At 35.7% G+C, this 16,917-nt stretch overlaps 1 protein-coding gene across 1 annotated transcript; it reads left to right on the forward strand.

The window, feature by feature from the left end:
- On the forward strand, window positions 11,305–16,493 carry LOC109820044 (serine/threonine protein phosphatase 2A 57 kDa regulatory subunit B' iota isoform). The gene is made up of 2 exons (XM_020386100.1): window positions 11,305–13,007; window positions 15,875–16,493. The coding sequence occupies exons 1-2, from the start codon at window positions 11,838–11,840 to the stop codon at window positions 16,241–16,243; spliced, it is 1,539 nt and encodes a 512-aa protein (XP_020241689.1). The 5' UTR covers window positions 11,305–11,837; the 3' UTR covers window positions 16,244–16,493.

Below are 16,917 nucleotides of genomic sequence, written 5' to 3' on the forward strand. Positions count from 1 at the left end.
AAGGCTCAGAAACTGTTTTATAAACCGCCGACACGTGGCTATTAACTGCCAAAGAACATGGGAAACGTTGTGGGCGAGAATCACGTTGATAACTGCCAAAATAACGGAGTTGTAAAACGTGGGAAGGCAGTTACAAGAAAACTGCTGGACGGTTGAGGATTTCCGAGACAGCATTTACTGTCTCGGAACCCGAGACAGTGTTTACTGTCTCGGAACCCGAGACAGTCTTTGCTGTCTCGACCGCCGAGATAGCAAACACTGTCTCGAAAGTGGTTATTCGTCCAGGGTCTATAAATACCCCCCTGTGATCATTTGTTAGGGGGGCTGATCATCGAGCATATTTCCAGACTGATTTCAGAGCAGAGAGAGCAGAGTTCCTGAGCTTCTGGCAATCCCTTGAGATTCGAGCTTTGACTTGATCTCAAGAAGAACGACTATCTTACTTTGATAAGATATCGTTTCAAATTCTCACTTCGATAAACGAAGGAAGAATCATCAAACCCCTCACGATTCAATCAGAATCTGTGATTTGGTGGTCCACGAGTCAAAGCGCTCCTGGCACAGGAAAAGATCCCACGCAAGCAGCGATCCAAACAACGATCCTGCGTTTGTTTCTCAAGAGTTGTAATTTTCTTTTATTGTATAAAAGAGGTCTTATAAAAAGACTATTTCTTTGAATTTATTGTAATCGATCGAAGATATAATGAATTCCACAGCAAAACCAACTTTCGACGCAAACAATAATAGCTTAGCATTAATTGATTATAATTTAGAAACATTAATCTCTTATGTTAATAATATTTATAGAGTAAAATAATACAATGAATTACGTATGGAGATACTATTAGAATGTTCAGAGATATCCTTCAAAAAAATCAAGCTCTTTCCATTGCAAATGGAAAAGTGACGAAAATAAATCTAAAAATCAGAAAACGTCCATAAACCATTTGAATTGGTATTAACATAAGACATGTCTATTAAAGAAACACCAACTGAGTTACATTAAAGATTAAGTTAATAACTTTATCCTAACAAAGGAGAATTCTCTATAAAAGATATAAGAAAAATTAGTAAGCATTCATAAATTTCATATTTTGCTCTTCAAATACTAAAGAAATTAAATATTAATATTATAATCTAAGACAAATTATCAATAAAAATATAGATTTTTAGTTTAGATCTTTGTGAAAAATGTGAGTAATAGAGCAAATGTAATATTATTGACATAACAGAAACTCTTATTGGATGCACATCGGAAGAATTCATTGTAGAGAAAAAAGGTAACTCCTAATCTTATTTAAGTAATAAATTAGAAACACAAAGATATTCATATATATGAGATTAATATTTATTCTCATTGAAATAATAAATAAAATCAAAGTCTGTATTTTAAGAAGTTTGTGTTGAACATCATAAATACATTTAACTTCTTTGTAAAGTTAAACGACAATATAAAAGATTAACGAGCCCAAGAAAGATAACAGCACAAAAAATACAACTCTAGCTTGATGTCACAATGGAGTAGATGATGAAGACACTACTCTAGAATTGTTTATGAAAAAGATAAAGGTGAGAAAGGATTGATTTTAGCTCAATAAAAAAATAAAACAGAAAGAATAAAAAATAATATTTTCTAAATATTTTATAGAATAGTTTAATTATTTTGAGTGAATTTAGAAATCTTTAGAAGAGAGTTTTATGAGCTTATTTTAGTATTTTTATATGCTTGTGCAGATGCTTTTATCATATGAAAGTATACTAGAGTTAGCATTAATCTTTAATTTATAACTTCTTATGAAGTCTATCAATAATTAGGAACAAACTTCATATTCTCTTTTGTATCGTTTTAGTGTACTTTTAACCAATCATTTTGACTTATTGGTTTTAAATATTCACATTTCTTGTATAACATTATTTTAATATTTTTTACTTTTGTAACATCGTACTTTCTCAAGTAAAGCTTGGTATCATGTCAATCAAAACAATTTAAAAATTTAAATTAGCTTCAAATTATATTTATTTTCTATCAATTCAAATATCAACATGAAATTTTAAATTGGGTGTAGCCCATTTAAACAAACGTCAAAGAAAACAAATAATCGCAATATTAAGTTAGAGACAAAAGTGAGCATAAGCTATTAAAGTGGAACTGAGGAATAAATTTTAGTTAGAAAATAATCTAAAAATACTTAATCATGGTATTTAACCACGTGTATAAAACCTAGTATATATATATATGAGAGAAATGTGTATGCTTGGTACCAAGCACAAACTTGTGCTTGGTAGTGAGGTGTCATATTCCCCTCCCCTCATTGAAATCAGGGCCCACATTCACATGGGTTGGGGAGTGGTTGAGAATTTGAATGAGTGAATGAGAATGTGACACCTCACTACCAAACACAAAATTTATGCTTGGTACCAAGCATACACATTTCTCTTATATATATATATATATATATATATACCGGACCGAGCCTAGGCTTCACCAAGACAGCTCGGGCTTAGGCCCGGAGCCTGGTTAGTCCTGAGTTTCCGGGACGGGCCGGGATCTGAATGGACAGCCTTTTGTACGGGCAAGCACTTAGTACTTATATTAATGAAATGTACATTTTATGTTAACATGTTCTGGTTTTGTATGGCAATTAGTTCTGACAATACAATCACCATTTATTATTTTTTACTCATTTAGGTGTAAGAATACCATCACTTATTAATAGCGGTAAATAAACATAAAAGTGCTTGGAAACCAAGAAGAAACCTACCATTTGCTGTGGGCCACATAAGATCATAAATAATTATTTCATTTTCATGAGCAAAAGTAGAAAAAAGAATCTTGTATCCTTTTGGGCCTTTACTTTGTTTCGTCCTTCTGTTACCGTCATATTCCTTTACCTACTCTTTTTATCCCCGCATCAATAATTAAGGAAGATCTTCAGCAAAAAGTTAGGCAATCTGCTTCATCCCGGCAAAATTCTTTTTCCTACTCAATAAAGTCCTCTCTGCATAATATTAGCAGGAAAAGCACTTTGTGCTAATTTGATCTGAAGTCTCTACATTCTGGATTTTGATTGATAAAGGTGCAAACTGAACTACTAGAAACTTATAGTTCTTATTCCTTTATTCCTTAAAAGTAAATTTTGAGGAAAAAAATAGTAAGAAATTAGTCCCAAAAAATGTTTTGGAATCCTAAATATGGATTTTTCAATGGATGTCCTGGGTATCCATTAGGAGATGTGAGACATAGGATAATAAAAGATATTATTGCAACTCAAGAGGAGGCTAGGAGCCCTCTTATTATTCATTTCTCTTTACATTTCTCTCATTCTATAACGGGTGTTCATAAACATCCATTAGAAAAATCGTATATGTTTTACATAACATGTATAGCCACATGACACTATAATATATATAGAGAAATAGGAAGAACTTGGTACCAAACATTAGTTCTTGTGTTTAATAGTGAGATGATATATTCATATTCACTCCTTCAAATGGGAGACCGCATTCATATGAGCTAGAGAGCGGATAAAAATGAGTCACTTCACCTCGAATTTGTACTTCATACCGAGTTCATATATTTTCTTATATATATATATATATATATATATATATATATATAATATACTATATATATACTATATATATATATATATATATATATATATAGGTGAAACTTTTCCGTGGTCGTCAACTTAAGTGGATCAGGGAAATAGTGTGTCCACCAAAGTTTTGGACCCACTCCATATTGCAGGATCCTTGTAATTATACAAAAAGGTGTTATATATTAATAAATGTGTCTGGTATATATATATATATATATATGATATATATACTATAATATATATATATAATTATATATATATACAGGTGAAAACTCTGTGTCAACTTTAAGGGATAGGAGAATAGTGTGTCCACCAAAGTTTTTAACCACTCATATTGTCTATGAATCCTATGTATTATAAAAAAGGCTGGTGTTTATTAATAATAATATGTGTGGCTAGAACTTAGTGGACATCCAACTTTAAGTTGATAGAGTCTTGCTCTATTATATATAGGTGAAACTTATGTCAACTTAAGGTGTGTGTGCTTGTGTGTATATATATATATATATATATATATAATATATATATATATAAATATATATATATATATATATATATAATATATATATAATTATATATAGAGAGAAGAGAGTAGAGAGAAGACAATATAGAGAACCTTGTACCAAAGTTGCTTAAAGCAACTTGGTAGTGATGTGGCCTAATCTTACCCCATACCATTCACACTCGAAGAATAGAGCCTCAACAATCCTTCACCAACGCCAATGTAGATGTAGCGACAGATTAGGCCACATCCACTAGCCAAGTGCTTGGAGCACTTGTTACCAGTTTCTCCATTTTTCTCATTATATATATATATATATATATATACTATATATATATATTATATATATATATATATATAATATATATATAGTCAGGTTGCCTGGAGAAGAGCTGGCCGCTCACGGCCCCGTGAGCTGACAGCTCTATGACATGTGAGCCCCCTACTAGATGTGACTAGTAGGTGGGTACATGTCATAGCTGTCAGCTCATGGGGCCATTGAGCTGGCCAGCCTCTTCCATGTTTCTGTATATTATATATATATATATATATATCATATATTATATATATTAAAATATTTATATATATATAATATATATATATATATATATGTATATATATATACAGTTCGTTTCTCATGCGGACCAGTGCGTACGCATTCAGCCTGTTTCAGTGATTTTAGGGTTTTTTTGAGAAAATCCTCCGACAATGGTAAGCGAGCTCGTGATCGTACAGCGGGGACTTTTTTGAAAAAAATCACCGAAATCAAATCCCCATCCTCGTGACTCTCTCTCTCTCTTCTCATTCCAAAACCCTTATCCCCAAAATCAAATCCCCATCACCCTTCTCCTCCTCCATCAAGCCACCGACCTACACCAACTCCGGCGACCGCGACATCCCTATCACCGCCGACGAAGACGCCGACGCCCCCAAACACACGACACCGACGCCGACGCCCCCAAACACCCTTCTCCTCCGCCTCGTCGCCGACTCCTCCTCCGCCGCTCATCTGCCCCGTCGTCGACTCCTCCTCCGCCACTCCTTCGCCCCGTCACCGACTCCTCCTCCGCCGCTCCTCTGCCCTGTCGTCGACTCCTCCTCCGCCGCTGCTCCGCCCCGTCGCCAACTTGTCTGCGAGGTTCACTGTAGCAACCCATCTCAGGTTCTTTCTCTTCTCTTTCCTCAAAATTTTTTTGAAATATACTTTAAAATTGATGCTTAAGATATATGCTGAATCTAGTTAAAGATGAATTTGTTTCGGATTTGAGCTGGAATTTGGTGTTTGTGGGTCTTATGCTGTTCAATTTGGTCAATTATTAGTAAAAAATCACATCTTGTTAAGTAAATCGGAAGATCAAATTTGGTTTATTGTTGGTTGAATCATGAAAACCCTTATCTTGATCTAAATGGGTTAAGAGAGAGAGATTGAAGCAGCAAAATGATAAGTTTTTTTTGTTTCAATTTTATATTAGATGAATTTTCTAGCATTGGTTAGATTCATTAGGGATAGTTTCATTTTACGTTTGACATGAATTGGGTGATTAATATGTATTCATCAGATTTACGTACAAGTATCCATATGTATACATTTTATTATTTATTTATTTATTGGATCAGCTCTTGGCTATCTGCATATGTTATTTTCAATGGAGGATATATCTATTTATGCATTTTTGTAGATTTTTCCAGGGGGTGCACATCATGTCCTTAGTTTAGTTCAGATGAATAAAAGTCGTCAAATTTTGCAAAATATTGGATCTAATAGTTCTATGTGCTAATGGAATTGGTGGATTTCCGCTGATTAACAATCTAATGATTATTTTTCTGTCTTTTTAAGAGGGTTGATCATCTATAGGAAAGGGAAGATACAGTACATAATTTTCATCGACGACATTAGATTTGAGTATTATGTGGTGACTTGGGCTTCCATGGACGTTAGTAAGCTGTTAGCTTCACTGCATCTATGATTACATATTCCTACATGCCAATCTTAGTCATAGTTGGTTCAATTTTGGAGAATTTGATGAAGCTCCGTGTTACATATTTTTAATTCGACAATATTTGACGTAACTAAAGAAAATAATAATTAGACAAGTTTACATGTTTGCGTAAGAAATGGACACGCCATATTTACTTTCTAATCTTTACTCATTGTATCGGGGCTGGCAAAATGAATTAATACTTTGTATATCTACAGAGTGCATCCAAATTATACAGGGCAACATTTTCAGAAACACGTTTCGACATGAGTTGGTGCTGCTTTGGTGCAAGGAAAAAGCCTCAACAAGACCGGGAGGTGAGGATTTCTTTTTTGGATCCTGGGAGACACATAAAGGCTACAAAGTTGCTATACAGTGATCCTGGGAGACACATTAACGCACAGGTATTACATGGTTGTTCTGTTTGTTTCCTTTTGCAATGTTTCAGTTATTAAATCTTAATTACATTTTGTTGGATTCACTTGTATTAAATTAATTGGAAGAATGCACTCTAATCTCCTTCTTTTTTGGTGTAGTGTCTACGATCAACAGTAACATATCGAGATGGTGATATGCGTCAGTGTTTTGAGACATGGAAGATGATGCTGAGCTTTTGGCTTTGTTGGACTTCTTGTTAGGAGAAGGCGGCAGCAGGAGCAACTGCATGAAGTGGCATATGTTTGACAGATTGATGGATTTTAATTTAACAGATTAATGGATTTCATAATATCATCTGCTTCAGAAAGCTTCAGCCTGAATTTAGCTAGCGTGATCGATAGCATATGTTTGATTTTGGTATATGTGTATTATTACTTTGTTTGATTTTGGTGTATCTTTATTTAACTGTAACAGCTTGTAAAGAAACAAGTCATTGGTGTATCTGTATTATAGCATATGTTAGATTTTGGTGTTCTGCAAGTCATTGGTGTACACTGTAGAAGAGCTGGGACTGAGTCCAAATTATACTGCAAGTCATTGGTGTAAAGAAACAAGTTCTGAAACAGTTCCTGGTTGAAAAGCTGGGACTGAGTCCAAATTATATGTCACTGGTTGAAAAGCTGGGACTGAGTCCAAATTTTAATCCAAACTAAGATAACCATGTCAAGCTAGGATTGAGTCCAAATTATATGTTACTGGTTGAAAAGCTGTGACTGAGTCCAAATTTTAATCCAAACTAAGATAACCATGTCCACTGGTGACCATGTCCACTGCCCTTACATGAACATGCATACGTAACTGAACTTATAGAATTATAATCCAAACACACGAAACAATAAAATGCATATCTAACTGTCTTATATTGTTTTAGCGGAAGAACATACAATGCCTTTACATGTCCATAGGCCCAAATGAAAATAAACACAAGAGCAATAAATGAGGCCATATTCTTGATACGAACTAAGATCACAAAATACATAACATAATTTCTTGTTTCATTCCAGCACATCAAAGTACATAGGCCATCAAAGTATTTTCCTCACTTACAAAGTCTTGTTTCATTCCACCACATCAAGTTGCATCACATAATTTCTTTCATGGCTAAACAAAAAGACAACAAAAAAGCTATAACAGTTAGCCATTTCCACAACATACTTCCTTCGTCAAACTCTATATCAAGCTGGTAAGCTGTAGATATCAAGCTTCAACATAAATGGGCACTCCTATTCTACACAATCAAAAGGATTATTCACGCTACATGTCGACCAGGTCAATTCATCATAGCTGTTTGAAAATATATGATACAAGCTAAAATGATAGATAAAGCTGAGCCCACCTATTCTCAAGCAACATTACACACATTATAGGGATATACTAGTGAGTAAAAATGATAACCTATTCTCAATGGTTTCCCTGAAAAACCTCTCAACATCTTCAACACTGTAAGCAACAATAGACCAGCAAGGTTCACCTGAAAAGTCAAAGAGACATCCACCTAAAAGGTTTCAAATATAAGTTAGGAAACAAGAAATAGAATATAACTTACATTCATAACAAGCAAGCAAGCAAGCTTGAAACAGAATAAAGACTTACATCATAACAAAGGTATAGAAAACGATTCATCTGTCACTAGCATAGATGCAAACAAAATGGAGATTAAATACTCTAATCAAATGAATCTTGCATTTCATTTCAACAAAGAGAGATGGTACAATAAACAAAATGAAACTATCCCTAATGAATCTAACCAATGCTAGAAAATTCATCTAATATAAAATTGAAACAAAATTTTTTTTATCATTTTGCTGCTTCAATCTCTCTCTCTTAACCCATTTAGATCAAGATAAGGGTTTTCATGATTCAACCAACAATAAACCAAATTTGATCTTCCGATTTACTTAACAAGATGTGATTTTTTACTAATAATTGACCAAATTGAACAGCATAAGACCCACAAACACCAAATTCCAGCTCAAATCCGAAACAAATTCATCTTTAACTAGATTCAGCATATATCTTAAGCATCAATTTTAAAGTATATTTCAAAAAAAATTGAGGAAAGAGAAGAGAAAGAGCCTGAGATGAGTTGTTACAGTGAACCTCGCAGACAAGTTGGCGACGGGGCGGAGCAGCGGCGGAGGAGGAGTCGACGACGAGGCGGAGGAGAAGGGTGTTTGGGGGCGTCGGCGTCAGTGTCGTGTGTTTGGGCGTCGGCGTCTTCGTCGGCGGTGATAGGGATGTCGCGGTCGCCGGAGTTGGTGTAGGTCGGTGGCTTGATGGAGGAGGAGAAGGGTGATGGGGATTTGATTTTGGGGATAAGGGTTTTGGAACGAGAAGAGAGAGAGAGAGTCACGAGGATGGGGATTTGATTTTGGTGATTTTTTTCAAAAAAGTCCCCGCTGTACGATCACGAGCTCGCTTACCATTGTCGGAGGATTTTCTCAAAAAAACCCTAAAATCACTGAAACAGGCTGAATGCGTACGCACTGGTCCGCATGAGAAACGAACTGTATATATATATACATATATTATATATATATATATATATATATATATAAATTAATATATATACTATAGTATATATATATATATATAGGAAAAGTGAATCTAAGGCTGACACCCTAGGCTCCACCTAAGGACGTGGCCTAAAATCACATAATTTCTAACATTTTTTTTAGCGATCCGCCCGTCCAGTTAACCTTCGATCTACACCGTTCTTAAACGCCAAACACAAACAATTATGGGTAACCGGTTGTTTTGACTATTCTTGAGCCGATGCAAAAAGTTCTATTCAATTCGAACCGTTTAAAATTGCAGGCAAGTGGCATAAAAGGGTCAAAAACAACCGGGTTCACCTAAAATGGTGTGTTTGGCTTAAGAACGTGGTGAGATCCAGAGTTCAACGGAGCAATTGTTAAAAAAAATCTAAGAAATGGTAGTGATTTGGTAGGCCGGCTGTCCTTTAGGAAAAATTGAAGGAGGCTTCTAGTTGGGAGGGGGCCTCACCGTAGGATTAGATTCATTCTATATCCACCATTGTATTTATACGTAAGTAATATATTATATATAATATTACGATATATATTGATATAGTATATATATATATATATATTATATTATACTATATATATATATATATATATCGAATAATGACACAATAATTTATGCATTAGGAAACACTTACGGCACGGGTCAAAAATGTAGCGGGGCTTGATTGTTATATCAGTACTTAGTTATATATATATATATACTATAGTAATATATATATATAGGTATATATATAAGCATTTTTTACTATATATAGTACCATAATAATTAATTATATAAAGTATTTTATAGTATATATATATATACTATAAATATATATTGTTATAACTATCGGAATAGACACAATAAGGATTTATTGATAGGAAACACTTTACGCGTCAAAAATGTAAGCGGCTTGTACTATTACCATGTGGAATATAAACTCACCATGTGATCCGCTTTTGTATTAATTTCCCAGATGAAAGTTATGTAGACATGATCTTGCTGGATGATGTCTTCTAATAAGGGCCTGTTCGTTTGTTTTCTAAAAACCAAGAAATAAAAATGGAAATGGTGAAAATCTCAAAACTCACCATTTCCTCCATTTCCATCCCTAAAACTCACCCACAACATCCAATAAAATATTATTTCCATCCAACAACTCATTCACATCATCTAATAAAATATGATTTTCATCTAACCACTCATCCATCACATCTAATAAAATATTATTTTCATCTAACAACTCATCCATCACATCTAATAAAATATTATTTTCATCCAAACATCACTCAACTCATCTCTTCTCATCATTTCAAATCACTCACATCATCCAATAAAATATTATAACAATTCACCTCATCTCATTAACATTTCATTTCTTCATTTTCATCCCAAAAAGTTATGAAACCACTTTTCTTAATCTTTCTTTACATCACCCAATAATACAATGACAACTCATCTCATCTCATTTCATTTCTTATTTTTAAGAATGAACCGAACAAAAGAAAACAAGAAACTACAGGAAATAGGTTTCTTATAATTCATTTCCTTATTTTTTTTCGCCAACCGAACACTCCAAAACTAGTGTTCTTAAAAAATCACAAACATCATCCAATAATAGGTGACAACTAACATCATTTCAATTTTATTTATTTGATTTCCTTCTTTTTTAGCCAACCAAACACTCCAAAAACAATTCTTCATTTTAATAGTTTTTCATTTCTTTGATTTCCCTCTTTTTTTTTTAGGCAAACGAACAGACCCTAAGTTACGTAAGGTACTTATTAGATAAAGATCATTTATTACTTAAGCATATGTTTTAAGGCTTTTTTTTTAATAACTAAAGTGAGAGATGTGAGTTAAGAATTTATCTGAAGCCTTCAACCCCAGCAAATGTCACATCACACATCTAATCCATCCTTTAATAAAATAATAACAAAACTTATCAAATCCTGGGGTCCTCATGTCGGTCTACCCGCTATCCCCCCCACCCTCGAATTATTTCCATCTACCCGCTCTCTTACACGAGGTACACTTGTCCCTTTCACGAGAACCATATAAGCTAAGCTACACCTCAATTATCTCCTAAACGGCGCCCAAGATCCTCGTTCGCCACGTGGACAAGATCGAGGAAATTAACGGTCCAGATAGACGAAGGATGACGCCGGCGCAGGTTAGAACTGTCCCTTTCAATCATTTTTAAACGGTTTGATAGTACAATAAGAAATTTTTGAGGGGCTATATCTAAATTTTTTCTGCTCTTCGTCCATTATCTGTCTTCACTGCTCTCTGTCTCGGTCTCGCAAGCTCTCGAGATCTAATCCGATCTCAATGGCATTGGCCGATCTCGCCGGCGTCTTCATCCCTTCATGATTCTTATCGCCAGATCTCAAGATTTTTCCTTCGATTTGTTCAGATCTTCGAAAATTTGGCTGTTTCTGGTAATTTCTAGGGTTTGTTTGCTCAAGATCTAGGAATTTGAGGGGTTTTTTTCCTGTTCCAGTGTAACGACATTGCTGAAATTTATGGTTCCTTTCCTTTTTTTAGTAATACGTAGCGATTTGTCTCGGGGTTTATGCGGTTGATTGCAGTTAAAAGGTCAAAAAAAGCTGCCTCTTTTCTTGTTTCATCGTGGAATCTAGGGTTCTGAATCATTCCCTTACAAGTAAACTTAGTACTGTATTCTTCATTTGAATCAATTTAGGTTCCTTCCGCTTGAAATTCGAACAGTACGGCTGTTAATGTTGGTCTAGGGTTTTTGTTTGTGGCCTTATCGGATTTATCACCATGTGGAAGCAACTTTTCAGCAAATTGCCCAAAAAATCAGCTAAATCCAGTTCACATTCAGATGCCTCAAACCATCATCACCATCGTTCAAACAGTGGCAGCTCTGATGAGAACTCAATCCAGCGATCAATCAGCAACAGCAACAATGCTGCTGGCGGTCGCTCGGCCAATCCGAAGAGGACCTCTTCTGCTGTCTTCCCGTCTAACTTTGTTGCTGGAATTGAGCCTCTGTTAGCTTTCAAGGATGTCACCAGCCAAGAAAAATCCAACCTTTTTATTAGCAAGCTGACCCTTTGTTGTGCAACCTTTGATTTCTCCGACCCGAATAAAAATCTTGCCGAAAAGGATATAAAGAAGCATACCCTTATTGATCTTATCGAATATGTCAATACGGGTCCCCCTAAATTCACCGAGCAGATGATTTCGGCAAGTTGCAAGATGTTTGCAGCCAACTTGTTTAGGGCTTTCCCTCCAAATTACCGATCAAATTCGGGTGGAGGGGAGGCTGAAGAAGAAGAGCCCATGTTTGATCCAGCTTGGTCGCATTTGCAGTTGGTGTATGATTTGCTGCTTAAGTTAGTTGGATCCACCTTGCTCGATGCAAAGGTTGCGAAGAAGTATTTTGACCATTCCTTCATTTTGAGATTGCTCGAGTTGTTTGATTCAGAGGATCCAAGAGAGAGGGATTGCTTGAAGACTATATTGCATAAGTTATATGGGAAGTTTATGGTTCACCGGCCTTTCATTCGGAAGTCGGTGAGCAATATATTTTATCGGTTTGTGTTTGAAACCGATAGGCATAATGGGATTGGAGAATTATTGGAGGTTTTTGGGAGTGTGATAAGTGGGTTTGCTCTGCCATTAAAGGAAGAGCACAAGATTTTCTTATGGAGAGCTTTGATTCCTCTGCACAAACCAAAGTCAGTGGGGACTTATCTTCAGCAGTTGACCTACTGTGTGACTCAGTTTGTAGAGAAGGAGCCAAAGTTGGCTAGTACAGTTATCAGGGGCTTGTTGAAGTATTGGCCAGTGACAAATAGTCAGAAGGAGGTGATGTTTTTAAGCGAGTTGGAAGAAGTTTTGGAATCAACAAATGTGGTGGAGTTCCAGAAGTGTATGGTCCCATTATTCCGGAGAATTGGGTACTGCCTCAATAGCTCCCATTTTCAGGTAAATCACCGTCTTTCCTTTCTACCTGGTGCACCTAGTCCTCTCTTAATTCTAGGTTTCTATTGCATGAACCTTTAAGTCTGTAAATTGGCTCTCAAACAACACTTGTTTGTGTACTTTGAATCATCATTTTGATTTCTGTTTTGTAGTTTTCATGACAAATTAGTAAAAGGTCTTTGAACTCCACCTTCCTATAGTAAGGAGAAAAAGCGCTGCTACAGTGCAATTACGCATTCGATCTGTTGGCTACAACTTTCTACAGATAATTAATAGTTTATTGTTCACAGATAATACAAGAGTTGCATGGTTTCTGTTTTTAAATAATATGATAGATAGTACTTCTTAATCTTTTAAGTTATTGGTCAATTCAACCTGAATTGCTGTTAACTAATTCCAAATTGGGGTTTTATTTAATATTGTTGCATTAACATGAAATGATCTGGGTCTCATATCTTACTGAAAGTGATAAAGAATATGGCAAGTGCATCTTTCTCTCATGGTTCCATCCCTCCTTGATCTGCATGATGTATCAGTTGTATAACTGAAACATCTTGGCAACTAAATGATATTCTCCTTGCTTGATTGGAAAGTGCACATTAGTAGTTTTGCTTAATGCTGAAAGCCTGAAACTACTAAACAACAAGTCTGTTTCACTTGCAACAAGACACTCTTATAGTCAGTGGTCGGATTTGGACCAGAATCAATATGGTATAGGATTATTTATAAGAAGTTTATCATCTTCCTCTAGTTTGTAATTCTCCTTTTAGTTCAAGGGTTTCTGTTTTGCTATATGAGCATAATCATCCTTCCAGTAAGAGCTGATAGAGTAGTTTATCTATAGGCTAACTAAATATAATATGGTTTTTGGGAAGCCCCTCCTTTATCCATGCTTCCTCACCAAATTTGGCACCAACCTGTAGGGTTTATCATCTGTGTTAGCTTATAGGTGATGATAAGATTTGTGAATGCTTCCATGGGGCCTTGCATCTGGAGTTGCACTCAATGAGAAGCCTGTTTATGTCACAATGCTTCTATGATGATAATAAGTCCAATTGATATGTTTTATTGGTAAGATAACAAGCAAAATATAGAGAATTAGGCTAGCTAGGAAGAGTCCTGAAGTGTGTATGGTCTCTGGTAAACCCTCTTAATATGACCATTATCTTACAAGCATAAAACCTCATAGAATGTGACATGTTGGAATATAAAATCCCAGTTTGTATCAAGGGACTGAGTTTTGGACTAGCCTTTTTCACTCTCCTCACATGGAAAAACTACTTTGCTGAGCTCCAATGTGAGCAATGCAAAGCACTCATTTTTTTTAATATTGTTGGGCTACAGTCTTCTTGTTCTTTTGAATAACTATAATTTCTTCTGGTAGTATTTTCTAAAGAGCAGTAATTTGTATGCCCTTTAGGACTTGAAACTAGGATATTTGAATTCCTCTCTACCTCCTGTTCGCATTTTCTTTTTGCGTTATGCAATTTTCTGTCAATAGCTATGCTCCTGGACCCAGTTCCTTGTGAAGGTATGGAGTTATTTCTTAGATGTTTGTGCAATACAATTTGCTTTGGAACTAGAAAGAGACTTGCATATCATTGCGTTGACATTTATATTTGATTGAAGTAGTCATATTGTTTCTTGTCATCGACCATTGTCACCGCAGATGACCCATGATTGTTTTCTTCAAGGTTTACGATTTGTTGCATTTGCCTACTCATCATGTCAGGAAGTATTATGTTGTTTAATTAGGTGTTGCAATGCCAACAACATCAATAAATATTGTATGCCCGTAGTTCGGGTTGGCTAAATGAATCCCTTTTCATCACTTCATGCCTATTTGATTGGTTAGACTATGTTTGTCTTAGCCTATCCATAGTCATAACTAGCATTCAACTATGATCCTATTACCATCTTTTAATTTTTGAAAGCCATTGGTCTTCTTTGCATGTCTTAACCATTTTAAATGAATCCATCATCTACTTTTCTATAAAGCTGTCAGTAACTGATTATAGGTGTACTCACTTATTAGTCTATCTATTTTACTGCTCATCTATCTCAATATTATCATGCCAGCTGTACTGATTTGGCATGTTGCTTCTGAAGTGTCATTACCACTTAATATTGGTCGGTTTGTGTAGCATTCTTATAGAAGTTTTAGTTCAACTTTATGAACGTTTGACAGTTAAATATACTCATAACTCTCTGGTAGATTCCGACGACATCCTTCTGAAATCATTATGAGTTTTTGATCCCAATTAATGAAAGCTCTTGTGCTACAAAAAGATTGAGTAATGAAATTATCACTCTTCTGTATTTTTGGCCATACATTTGAAACTCGCATTTTATAGTTCTGCCAAAGCTACATTTCAAGTGTGCTATCTCTCTGTAATGCTGAATCCAAATCATGCAGTTTCTAGAACTTCTTTCTCCATATTTCTACTTTTAAATTTGCATACTCTAGGCTTGTCAACAGATGTGGTATCATTGGCAAAATGACGTGACTGGGAACAACTTGCACCTTAGGCCCTCTTGTATATTCCTAACAAGTTCATCTATGGTGCGACAAAAAGGAGGTAGAATCTAATTATGATGTTGACGGGAAGTGTTCGGTGATGATGATAACATATGTTTTTGGTTTTTCGTTTTTCCACTGGAATCTTCTCATGAAGTTATTGTATCACGCTGCTTGGTGCATTAGTTTCTTCGATTAGCTTTGTTCTATCATATAAAAAGCAGTCAAACTGTCTACTGGAGACAACTTAATCAGCAAGAACCATTGCGTATATAAATCAATGTTCAAGCAGCATTTATGTTGTTGCTCATTTACTGCTTTATCACTGAATATGCAATGCTTAAAATTTCAGGTTGCTGAAAGGGCCCTTTTCCTTTGGAACAATGACCACATAATTGGCATGGTTGCACAAAACCGTCACGTGATCATGCCCCTCATTGTTCCAGCCATAGAAAGGAACTCCAAGAACCACTGGAACCAAGCAGTTCTTAACCTCACAATAAACGCAAGAAAGATGCTATCTGAGATGGACGAGGATCTATTCTCCGAGTGCCTGAGAAAATTCGAGGATGAGGAAGAGATGAAGAAATCGATAGAAGAGAAGCGGAGGATTACATGGGAGCGACTGGAGGCTGCTGCCTCCTCAAAGCCGGTGACTGGGAACACTGCCGTCCTGGTGAGGCCAGTTCCAGTTTCTCGTGTTGCCACTTCTCTTAGTTAAAGAGATAAGCAGGGGATGTTCTGGAGGTTCTTGTTTTTTTCCCCCTTTTGATTTTTTTAGCTTCTTTTGTATTATGGTAATATTGTTACTATTATCTTCTTGCTGTAACTAAAGTTGAATTGGTGCTGTTGGAAGAAGGCATCATGTTTGTGGGAGGGTAGTGGGTCTGTACTGAAGCCGAAATTGCCGAGAGAATACATGGCAGATGCCCAGGGTAATCCTGTTGGTTCTTGTTTCCCTGTTGAAAATTTATTTTGATCCGACTTATTGTTCTCCCATATTGGAAGTTTAGATAAGAGTTCATAGTTGAGCTATGCAGATGATGTAGAGATAATAACCTTGAGAAAGAGTACTGGTTGCGATTCATTATGATCATTGGCTGATAGACCTAAGCTGTTTATGCTGTCGTTAGATGTTTGGTTTACGTGAGTAATTAGGCAATTTCTCCCACTTTTTCTTAGGCGCTGTTAGTCAGATTTTCTGAATGTTTTTATTGGTAGCTGGAGGCTGGAATAGACGATCAATTTGGCGAAGTATCCTACGGGCTTAAATCACGGTGTAATCTCTACATTTAATCTCTACATTGCTTCCAATCAACTTCTCAGAAGGAAATAGGAAAAGAAAGTAGAACGGATAGTCCTAGCATGCTTCTATCACGACAATTAACTTTGATC

The sequence above is a fragment of the Asparagus officinalis genome, chromosome 8 (genome assembly GCF_001876935.1).
Source record: "Asparagus officinalis chromosome 8, Aspof.V1, whole genome shotgun sequence".
Classification (NCBI taxonomy): domain Eukaryota; kingdom Viridiplantae; phylum Streptophyta; class Magnoliopsida; order Asparagales; family Asparagaceae; genus Asparagus; species Asparagus officinalis.